This window comes from Sander lucioperca, chromosome 8, assembly GCF_008315115.2.
Source record: "Sander lucioperca isolate FBNREF2018 chromosome 8, SLUC_FBN_1.2, whole genome shotgun sequence".
Taxonomy (NCBI): domain Eukaryota; kingdom Metazoa; phylum Chordata; class Actinopteri; order Perciformes; family Percidae; genus Sander; species Sander lucioperca.
Genome location: NC_050180.1, coordinates 28,753,663 through 28,765,101, shown reverse-complemented (window position 1 = coordinate 28,765,101; position 11,439 = coordinate 28,753,663). Strand labels below are relative to the sequence as shown.

Below are 11,439 nucleotides of genomic sequence, written 5' to 3'. Positions count from 1 at the left end.
AGAATATAATAGAATAGGAGTCTATTTGCCATGGGCCATTATATATATGGAGTGTGCAAAAATATGATAATGCTTTAGAATGGAATATAATTCCACAGTAAAATAAACTGTGAAGTCTATGAATACAAGTGAGTCATATATAGACAGTTATAGAATAGAACTCCACTTGTTACAGAACATAATCAAGTGTGCGATAAATATATTATACTAAATAGTAGAATAGAGTAAGTGGTAGAACATGATGTCCATATATTTCTTAATTACAAAACTGCTCAATAGATGCTTTATAGCAGACTGCAGTAAACACACTCAAACAGCAAAAGTAAATGAACTAATAAACCATGACACCAATGTCCCAGTAGATGGAGACAACAGCAAAGCTTTAGTCTCCTGCTGTATGGAAAGCTTTGAGTGCAGAACAATGCTCTCACAGCTATGACTATGTCACAGTGACGTGCAGATCAGATTTAGCCTCAAAACAGTGGAAATGAATATATACAGTATAAACATTAACAGGAGAAATTAGAATAGTTGTATTGTGACTGCTACTGTATAAAACTATTGTTCTATGATTTCATTAAAAAAAAAACTCATGAAGCTGATGAAAGACTTATGACAGACTTTTAACTCAGACTTATGAAGTAATAATAATAACCGATTTGTTTTAAGAAACATTAAGCATTTGGAATATTAATATTCCACAATAGGCAAGAAAGTAACAGCTAATTACATTTGCAAAGTAGACACTGATTTCCTGGAATTGATATACAACATGCCCAGACATGTACAGTAATTGGCCACTTTTGCTGCAGTGCTGAACTTTTGTCCTCTGTGTCTTTGCCTTGGTGTAGACACAGACCAGTGTGTGCACACATTTTTGCCAGAGGTGGATATGATCATGTACATTTTGTGTCAACATAGCCTCTGTCATAACAGTTGAAGCTGCAGCTCATGTTACCACAATCTTCACAAATGAACTGTCGTATCAACATATGTTTTAGGAAAACGAAGACAATGTTAGGATTAGCAAGAAAAGAAGTTTATAGAAAGTTTATAGAAAGACTAGGTAGGTCAATATAATATAATAATATAATAAGTGTGGCATTTTCTTATTCATTTAAATTAAAAGACCTTGACCATGATGAATTTGCAAAAAGTTCTTAAAAGTGGTTATTTTACTCAGTGGGATTCAATTAGCTTCTAATGCTGTGTTTTGTTAAATTAAAAAATTTTTGAGGTAGTGACCCAACATTGGAAAGAAGTCCCAATACAATACAGTACATGGAGTGATTTGTATGCAAGTAATAAATAAGTATCTATTTTCCAGTGTGCCCCCACCATGCAGATAACATCAGTAACTTGACATTGAACCCTGCTCTTCCCCAACAGATAGGTCAACAAGTCAGCTGGGTTCAGCCAATCCTGGAGTAGCACACTGACGTCATGACATCTGCAGCTCATAGAGATGAAAGCTTATCAAATAATTTAATGCCGACAACCTCCAAATAGACATGCATATTAGACTATAAACCAGAATGATGTCATGAGGAGTCACGTTTAAAAAAAAGTTTGCGTCTCCATATACTTTAGAACAGTTGGTCTGTATAGGTAAATAGGAAATTAAATTTGTAAATGGGGACTGGCAGGGACACTGTGAAGGACCATTAGAGGTCCCCCACTGTTGGTGAGCCGCATTGCTGGTGATCAAAATTCAGAAGACTGACTACTATGAAACAGCCATCAAATAAACCACACACACAGGGGAGGGAGAGAGAGAGAAAGTCTTCGTCTTCTGATTAGACAGTTGTTAACCCAACCTACTTCATCGTCTCCACATCGTCTCTCGACTCCCAGCTGAAAGGAAACGCTATTATTGATCACATTTTGCTGAGCTTAGTCAGGCTGCGTGTTTGGCTCTCTATGGGACCTGCCGGCTCTTTGATGTAGTCAGGCTGATCACAGATCAGATACACGCGCTTCAAATCCATAAAGCCACCCCCATCTCACCCGCCTTTGATCTGGGCGCTGTAGTCCTCGAGCTGCTGCTGCTTCTCTGTGTTGTACTGGGTTGGAGCAGCAGCGCTGACATGGTGAGCGGACCGGTGCGGGAAACACACCACCACACCTCTCACCGGTCTGCTTTCGATTTTTAACAAGCAGTACTTTGATCAACAGGCTCCTTTTTTAGCAGGTAAGAAGAGCTTTGGATTAGCTTTTGGAAAGCCTTTGGTTAATTTCAGAATACAAGGCACACACCTCTAGTCTTTAAATGTATATTACAAGTATGATATGCTATTATTATAGACACACTGTAAGAGAAACTGACGATAATGACGCTTTAAAGTCACGAGTTGGTAAACACTCGCTTTACACGCATGGATATTTGAATGCTTTTTAGTTAGGGATGTAGGGTAGTCTACATGGTAACAATATTATGGGGTTTTGAGACTTTTAGACATCGTATGCATCCTATGTGCAACGTCTTCCTCTTGTAAAGCTATGGAAGCTGTCTGAGCTTTTACTGTGTCGCTCTGCTGATGGGACTTTAATTAAACAGCATCAATTAACTCTGCTGCAGTTTGCACGTGCGTGTTGTTAATTTTTAACTAGTGCTTCATAGCCTATACCTGCTTTATTGTCGTGTTTTTAAATGTGTTTAAACAAACCTGAATTTGCCTGTATAATCATAACATAATTGTATTCTTTACCTCAGCAAATTTGACCCAACCAAATACATTTTTCTTATAGAGAAGAGACAACATAATAACGTAGGCCTACTTAATCTAAATCTAAATCTTTTATTGTTGTGTCCGTTTTTCAGCTGCACGCAACCAGTGGCTCATCAAAATGGTCTGCTGGATCCTTCAACACACCTTCTCACTTCTAACTGTGCATGTCATATATTCAACTCTGGTAAGCATTTCATCAAATATTGTATTTTAAACACAAGTAAGCAAGATAATTTAGTGTTTTTGATTTGCTCACCTAGCCTATAATTACCCAAAATCTATTACAGTTTTACATTACCTGCTCCATTTAATTTAATTATATTCTACTCTGTTTTGAGTGTCGAAGTTCATTTTGACTGATAGGAAATAGTGGTTCAACAAAAAAATCTTAATTCAATGTCAATTTAATAGCTTTTTTCAAAGCTTTCAAACACATTTTCTCAATGAAAACTAAGTAAACCACAACTTCTGGGGAAATTAACTTGAACTGCACTGCATGCCAGTGTTAAACAGGCAACTGCTCACACTGTGGATCTGTAAAGTCCTTGCTGGTAACACTCTGACAATGCTGAGTATCATTTTACCTTTGTCCACTGCACTGTCCTAATTGCATTTGTTATCTATGTTCTAGTCTCTGGTTTTGAGGATCCCTGTATTGTTGCTTGTGACTTGGATTCTGCTCTAGCAACTATACCGTTTTCCCAGTATCAGACTTGTTTTCAAGAATTCAATTCAATTCAATTGTATTTATAGTATCAAATCACAACAAGAATTATGTCAAGACACTTTACAGATAGAGTAGGTCTAGACCACACTCTATAATTTACAAAGACCCAACAATTCCAGTAATTCCCCAAGAGTCCAAGGCGGGGGTGGATCCCCTTAAACTATTATAGGAGAGATTATTATGCATAGCTGTGGATTCAGTCTGCTTTTTCTGTTATGGATAAAACGTGGTGATGAAATACAGAAATCTCTGTCCCTCTCAGATTCCTGTGCGGGCCGAGGAGGAGACCAGAGAATGTAGAGAACAGGAATACAAGGACCGATTTGGGAACTGTAAACCCTGCAAGCAGTGTGATGCAGGACAGGAGCTATCAAAGGTTGGAACACACTTGTTTTGGAATCACCTTACATAAATTAACTTTAGTTTAAAAAAGAGAAGATCTGTCTGAAGTACTCTGTTCACACAGGAGCATTTTTCCATAGAGCCACTAAGGAAGAAATATTGTCACTTGTTTATTTAGGAAGAGGAAAGTGTAGTAACACAAGGGATCCATAACAGGTCCGTTGAATCAACTTCCTTAAACTGAAAAGAAGTGGGATAGATTATTCCTGTGGTGAAAAAAACCTCCACAAAAAAAGTGTAAAACCGTTGGGTTGATGTAAAGAATGGACATCACTGTTTAGAGAAGTGTATCTTACCCAGGGAACCAACATTATTTATTACTTCCTCTCTTTCATGCAGAGAACAGCCAAGCCGTTATTAGCTTTTGTAAAACACCGACCCCTCTTTAATCAGTCACACCCATACTTTTGACCTTCTGCAGCTGAATGGCTTCCATTGTTTTTCCCCATCGCACCCTGTCCAACTTATTGTCTTCACTGTTTGAAGCAAGCCATGCCTTAGCTTGCTGCTCTTTCGACTGGGAATAGTTTTTTTCCACCACCTTAGCCACAGGTTTTTGTGTGCTTTGTACAAACAGACCTCTATTGTGTCAGCTTAGGCTTTCCTCTCTGGCAGCAGCTATGCACCTACTTTTGCAAGTGTAGACAGTGATGTAAAGGTGAATGAAGTATAATCACCGATCAGTTTGTGGCAAGCAAACATATTAAGAAACCCTTTTACTTTTTTTGATTCATTTAACAGTAAATAATGGTGCACCTCAAACCTCTCAATCTTAACAAGTAATCTGTTGTATCATATGCAGCGTTGCAAAATGTTATTACATAAAACAATAAGATTATTCTACCTCTGCAGTTTAATTTTTTTTTTAAAAGTTTAGTACAAAAGGTTAAAGGTTAGGACAGTAAAGCCAGATTGCTGCTACAGTTCAACAGCTCACAAACGACAATTAAGTTGAATCAAAATAGTTTAAACAGAAGCTGAACATTATAACCTTAATGAATATAGGATATATTGCAGGACTGTTGTGTTAGACTAGCTAAGTGTACCTAATAAACTAGCTACTGAATGCATAGGAAGTATACCTGCCATTTTCTGATGCCATTCACCCTGATTCACCCTAAGAAAACAATATAGGACTGTAAGCTAAATGGCTTCAGAAGTTGTTTGTTTGTTTGCCCTCAACTTAATTTCAGTTTATTATACAGTAAGGCATATATTTACATTATAAATAGTAATGGCAGCTTTGGGGTTTCCGTAAATAAAAATGCTGGTAAACTGACTTTAAAGGGTTTACACTCACTCACACACTACATCTTTGAGTTCAAGTGAAAAAACTCTGTATCACCCTTGACATCTGTTGCACACATGCATTTAAGCCCAGTTGCCTTTAATCTCAGTGCACACAGACATGCACTCTGTGGTTGGTAATACGCTTCAGTAGTCCTCGTGTTCCTATGGCAGCTCAACAGGAATGAATTCTGCTAGCCACCCTGGGGTCCTGGTTAATAATTGGCTGCCTCATTCTTTTTTTTCTGAAGGTAGCAGGATGCCAGCTCACAGTGGCGACCTAGGCCTGCACTCAGAGAAAGTTTCCCAGAGAAACAACTTTTGATCTGAGCTCTGCGTAACCAAGACAATCTGTCCATATTCTGAAAGGCCGGGCTGACTGTTGGGAGGATAGCAGACCTTTGGAGTCACTCTGTGCAGCTGCCATAGAGATCCCAGAGGAATGTGCCCCAGTTTGCTCTGGAAGTTTGCCTCTGGAAGCTGCCCATAGGCAACCTGACAAACATCAATTAGCCCCTTCACACTAACTGTAGCTAAAAGAACCACCCACACAGAGGAGACGTCAATTAAAACCAGTTATTCTTTTTCAGACATATTTCATTCTAGGTTTTATTCATAAGTTGCCTTGTCTCTTGTGTTGTGTCAAGCATGAAGGAGAAGGGGTGAATTGCTTTCCAATGCATGCTGGAAAACTATCATTGGTCCAAAAAAAGGCAGGGACACAACTTTGATGTGTCAACATCTTGTAGTATGTAGCAAGAGTGTAACATACATTTCCTTCGGCCACACTCCCAGGGCAAAGGACTTCTGCATGGTCCTTGCTAAAGAGAGAGAGACAAAGGAGTGCATAAGCAACAGAAGGGTCAAAATCAGAGTGGCCAGACATTAGCTCCACTATTCTTGTGTCTATTGAAACCGGACAGTAAGAAAAAAAGCCCTAAAAGTGTAATAGAGAGAGGAAAACAAAAGGAGTAAGAGTGTGTTTGCTCCCGTACAGAACACTGCTTTAACTAACGTGCATTGTTTTCAGCGTTGTTTCATTACCAGATCACTGGCCGCCCCCCTTGTGATTCCCTCCTAATCTCAGAAATATCTCTGCGTCTGAACATGCTTCAGGTCCCAGCCAGCTCTCACCGCTCCTCTCCCCTCCACACTGCTGTTATGCTTGGCAGTCTCACCCAAACTAGATCAGGAGATAGGACAGGGAAATGGGATGTTAAGCATCTGCTTTTTTTGTAGGGCTTTGATGCGTAATCACCTTAAAGTACAATATGGTAATGGCAGGACAGGCACACTTGAATGTTGATTTGCTTTATTTTCATTTTATTTTTTAATATTTTTTCTTGACTACATCCCTTGTAGTTTCCTCCCCAAATGTTTAGTTTTATCTCATTCATTTGAATAATATACACATAATGTACCTGTAGAGCAACATAAACATTATTAAAATATTTTTTCAAATCGGGGAGGTTTAACAGACTGAATATGTATTCTTTTATTATTGGTGGCTGTTTTATGGTAGTTTTGTGTTGGAAAAGGCTTATACATTGTGTACTCACCTTTTCATGTAATAATAACTTCAACATCACAGGTCACGTCTTTCTTTCAGCTGCTAAACTACTCTCAGTCAGTGCAGGATGTCAGCTCTGTAGAGCTTTGTTAGCAGGGATAAAAGACAAAAGAGATCACTTCTTGATGATCTGTGCTGCCTGGATCAAAGAGGCAGAAGTTGGCTCCATTTTCCTTTTTTTGTTTCAGTGCTCTGACCTGCCCGTGTCTATGTGGCATCAGCCCCCATCCTGCCATGTGGTGCCCCACAGGCAGAGCTTGTGCCAGTGCTGAGCTTAGGGGAGATAAATCATTGCTGGGCCCTTTCCTTCATGTGGAAGTAGGTCACAGAACCACTGTGAGGTACCCTGCACTGGCTGGGCCTACAGCGCTTTCTCAGGGACCAGTAATAGCAGTAAAAGCAGTTGAGTGCCATGGTAGTTCCCAGCCTCCACTGGCTCAGTCTGAGCTTCATTCCCCTCAGACAGGCAAGGCCATGGCTTGCAACAGTGGGCGGCCGAGTCTTCTTTATTCCGCCTTTCCCCTCTTTATCACTCATCAGCCACCCCCTCTCTGTTTCTCACTCTTTCTATGTCTCCTCCCTCTGTTTCCCCCTACCTCCACTGTTCCCTTCGCTGCCCTGCTGGAGAGCAAGGCCTTATATGGAGAGTTCATAACAACAGCTGCAATAGTCCAGCCCTAGCTGGTGCACCTCAGGCCAGGCCTGGCCCAAGGGTTCAATGTCAGGCTCACATGTGTATGACTGGAAGGACTGAAATTCTTATCTTCTGTCCCGACTCAATGGTGCCATCCCACGATCACATCTTTGCCTCTTACCTCCCTTTTTATTTCTTGCCAGCCTGCTTCCCCAAAACCAACCCCCATATTAGACTCTTGTGCCCACATTCCAGCAGGACTGCATGCCCGGCAGTGAAATGGGACACGGGGGAAGAGAGAAGAGAGAAGCCTGTTTGAAGCTGGCCTTCACTTTAATGATATATGAGCCCCCACCCCACACACCCACTTTCTGGCTTTGGATTGCAGTGTGGCAACACTGGACGACAGGAGGGCAGCTGCTATGCAGCTGATAATGAATGATCAATGTATGATGTCATCCCTGCAAGGTCTTTTCACTCAGTGTAGTGTACAGTAATATAATCTGTCATGTAAATGTCAGTTGTCAACATAACTTTTAGGGATATGACAGAAAACCAATTAGGAAAGAGCCACAACAAGACTAACATTGGCAGATTGAAATGAGCAGCTGGAGCAATAATGACAATTAATACATTTGGAATTAATTCAGTGTTGAGATTGGGTTCCTTTTAACATTCATTTTGCTTCTAAACTATACCAGACGTCTGCATTTCATAAATTGCCAGTTGCTGTATTTAACACGAAAACAATGTGACTTGAAAAAAAGACTTAATCCGACTCTGAAATACCTAGAAATAACTATTGCAACCCAACACGATGCATATTTGATCTTCCGTCTATAATTTACTCATAGATAAACAATAAAAAGTGTTGTCCTCAAATATATCTTTCATAATTTAGATTTTGCTTAGCTCAGGTGAACAAATGCTCAAAAGGTGGTTCAGCATTAGATCAGTCACATGGTAGTAGGAAGCTGTGCCTTTTAAGTGCACTTTCAATTGTTGAAGACAAAAAGAGTATTCGTCTTATTTTCTCCATATATCTCTCTCCATAATCCTTGCCCCCTTCCTGAAGTGTTTCCTTTGCTTGCTGGCCTCTCAATCAACGGGACACTCAGAGTCTGCTTGGAGAGGGAGTCACACAAAAACCCAGCAATAAACTTGCAATAATACAACAGTGGGTGTCCCCTAGGGCCTTTATTATTCAAATGCCTGGCCTTTCTGGGTCTTACAGCGGAAGGCCGCTCATTCATACTGAGAGAGTCAGGGAGATTATTGCCAGTGTAAGATGGACTCTCAAAAGAGGCAGGCCATTGTTCTCTTCTGATCACGCAAGCCAAGATCATTCTTTAATTCCAGACCCCTGGTAGTCCACATTTAAGCCCTCTTTTCACCAGCTTCACATCTCCCCAAACCCTGACCCCACCTCTTACCCGGTGTATTTTTCCCGTTAATCCCCCCAGGAATGTGGCTTTGGTTATGGAGAGGATGCCCGGTGCGTGCCCTGCCGGAGCAGTCGCTTCAAGGAGGACCGGAGCCTGCAGAAGTGCAAACCATGCCTGGACTGTGGACTGATCAACCGTTTCCAGAAGGGCAACTGTTCCACCACCAGCAACGCTGTGTGTGGTGACTGTCTGCCGGGGTGAGAGGACAGAAACAGTTGTGGTATTGATTGCTTTTCACAATAATAGACACAGAAGAATTATAGAAACATGTTTTAACAGAACAGTATTTTTAATATGTAACACTATGAACTGAGTTTGTGCATGTTTGCTGCTCCTATGTTTATGAGAGCTTGTAGTATGAAGGTTAAAACATGTAATTTCTGTGTCTTCAACAGATATTACAGGAAGACTAAATTAAGTGGTTTCCAAGATATGGAGTGTATACTCTGTGGGGACCCTCCGCCTCCTTATGAGCCTCACTGTAAGCACCTTTCTTTTACCTCTTGGCCTAACATTAGTGGGACTTTTATTTTTTTTATTTTTTTTTTTTTTATAAATGTTCCCACTGTAGGTGATGTTTTAAGATGAAACGACAGGGATACAATAGTCTAAAAGCAAACATCAACAGCTAAAGCACACTATCGAACTTCTAGCTACATGCTACCAAAACCAAACTAAGGTTACAGTGCCACAACAAAGCCTGCACACACACACAACATGCCAGCACAAGGTCTTTGGTGTAACCAGAACTACAGACTTTAAAGGGTGGAGCGGCGATAGTTCATTCACTAAGTCTTACTGAGCCAAGCGGCAATGCTGTACGTGCAAATAAATGGTTGGATTTACAAGCTGAGCAGTTGAAAAGCTGAATGGATACCACTAATATAATACTTTTTGCCAACACTGGATTATATTATCTTAGAATGTCACTCATGTTCAGCACTCAATTTGGATTAAATGAGCAAACTTCCTTGAACAAAACCCTCATTAATATTTCTAGACAAAACATGTCTCAATAGCATAAAAAAAAGATCCATTATGCAAAAAGGAGACAGGAGGTTTGTTACAGTATGTTCACAAAGCAGGACTCACATTCCAGTAGGCTACAGATCCAATTAATTAGTCTGTCTTCCGGCCATTAGAAGTAGTTAAGCACAACCTTATGATTTCAGGTTTCCACATAAAACTAACAGGCAAGTGAACTTATACCGTTGGTAATTGAGTGTGACTTCCTGATGGTAGAGGCTGCAGCTGTTTCTGTGGAGACTTTTTGGCAGCATGAGCATCCGAGCAGTCCCAGCCAGGGTTAGCACCCCAGTGTTACATAAATGGAGATAGCTCTGGGATATTGACAACGTTTGGTTTTTAATTCAGTGTCTTCTTCAGTCTAGATTTTATTGAAATATCTTGTTGCACTGTTGTGTGATGAACGCTGGCCTTGAGACAACTGGCCTCCCTCTATATCTGCTCATTTGTCCATCTGTGCAGCTTCCCGTTTTGATACTGGAGGAGGCCTGCAAAACAAAATAGCCATTGTGTCTGAAAACATAGCTGGTAGTTAGCTCCTACAGGGACTCTCGGTGGAGCATTTCCAAATGTTTGAAAGGCTTGCTCCCTCCCTCCAGTGTTATCTTGAGGAGGGTGGTGAAAACTTGAAGGGCAGATCATTCTAATAGGCCACACTGGCCCCTGGGCAACGGTGCATCTGTGCAGGGGAGACAGTCGGCGTCTGGGGTGGACTGCAAATCTTAACACCCCCTTGTTCTCCTCCCTTTCCCCCAGTGGCTTGTAGGAGCCAAGTAAAAAACGAGATTGTGTTTTATGGATTTTCTTGAGTTTTTCACTGTCACGGTAGATCTCAGAGAGCTGACTAGACCATGCTACACACAGGCATGTAGACAGATACATGTACGCACACAAACAAAAAAAGAATGCTACCTGCTCTTTGTAGCTTATCCCTGTATTGTCCTTATTACTGTTTCCAACTGGGTTTTACACAAGTCAGATGAGAAATAATGGTGTGGATTTGAAGTGCAGCTATACAACAAGTTATCTTTGATATTTTTATTATTATGCTTTTACATGCTGCTATAAGCGTGTGTGAAGATTAGACAAATTAAACATTATCCAACAAACCTCTGTCCCTCCTGATAACCTTAACGCTCCATCTTGTACCATGAAGAAAACATAATCTGTATCTGCTCTTGCAGCATGCTCATTGACTTGAAAGTTTCATGCAATCAGTTCTCACCACAGATGGCACAAAGCATATTAGGCTGGCAAAGTACAGGAAACATTCCTAGCTACAATCGCCTGCCAGCAATTCAAACCTGAGCCTTTAAGTATTCTCTTACTCAGATGTCGGCAGCTGGAATGATGATTTCTGCTGATTGCAGATCAGTTTATCCTCACTTCTCTCTTAATCAAGTTACCATGCAATTATCCAACCACAACCTCACAGCAATAATTATGTTAGGTGTTGTCACATTACAAGAAGTGATGATTGTAAAATGTTTTACCACTTTGAAAGAATGCAAAATGGTGATTTAATGTTGTCTGTTGTACCTACTTTAATAATACTGCCTGAAATACTCTATGCCATTGGCACTAAAGTTCAAAAAGGGCTCCTGTAAAAGTGCAAGTAT

The 11,439-nt window shown here is 40.5% G+C and overlaps 1 protein-coding gene across 3 annotated transcripts in view; it reads left to right on the top strand.

Annotated features, from left to right (window-relative positions):
• The first annotated feature begins 1,844 nt into the window (after nucleotides 1-1,844).
• LOC116043857 (tumor necrosis factor receptor superfamily member 19) overlaps nucleotides 1,845-11,439 on the top strand; it is a 33,158-nt gene continuing 23,563 nt past the window's right edge. The window contains exons 1-5 of one of the 3 annotated variants that reach the window (XM_031290852.2): nucleotides 1,845-2,191; nucleotides 2,822-2,913; nucleotides 3,719-3,832; nucleotides 8,813-8,991; nucleotides 9,190-9,275. In XM_031290852.2, the coding sequence (XP_031146712.1) occupies nucleotides 2,848-2,913; nucleotides 3,719-3,832; nucleotides 8,813-8,991; nucleotides 9,190-9,275 (445 nt within the window). In that variant the 5' untranslated portion in view covers nucleotides 1,845-2,191; nucleotides 2,822-2,847. The remainder of the gene's footprint in view (nucleotides 2,192-2,821; nucleotides 2,914-3,718; nucleotides 3,833-8,812; nucleotides 8,992-9,189; nucleotides 9,276-11,439) is intronic. The other 2 variants (XM_031290851.2, XM_031290850.2) reach the window with 2 other exon arrangements.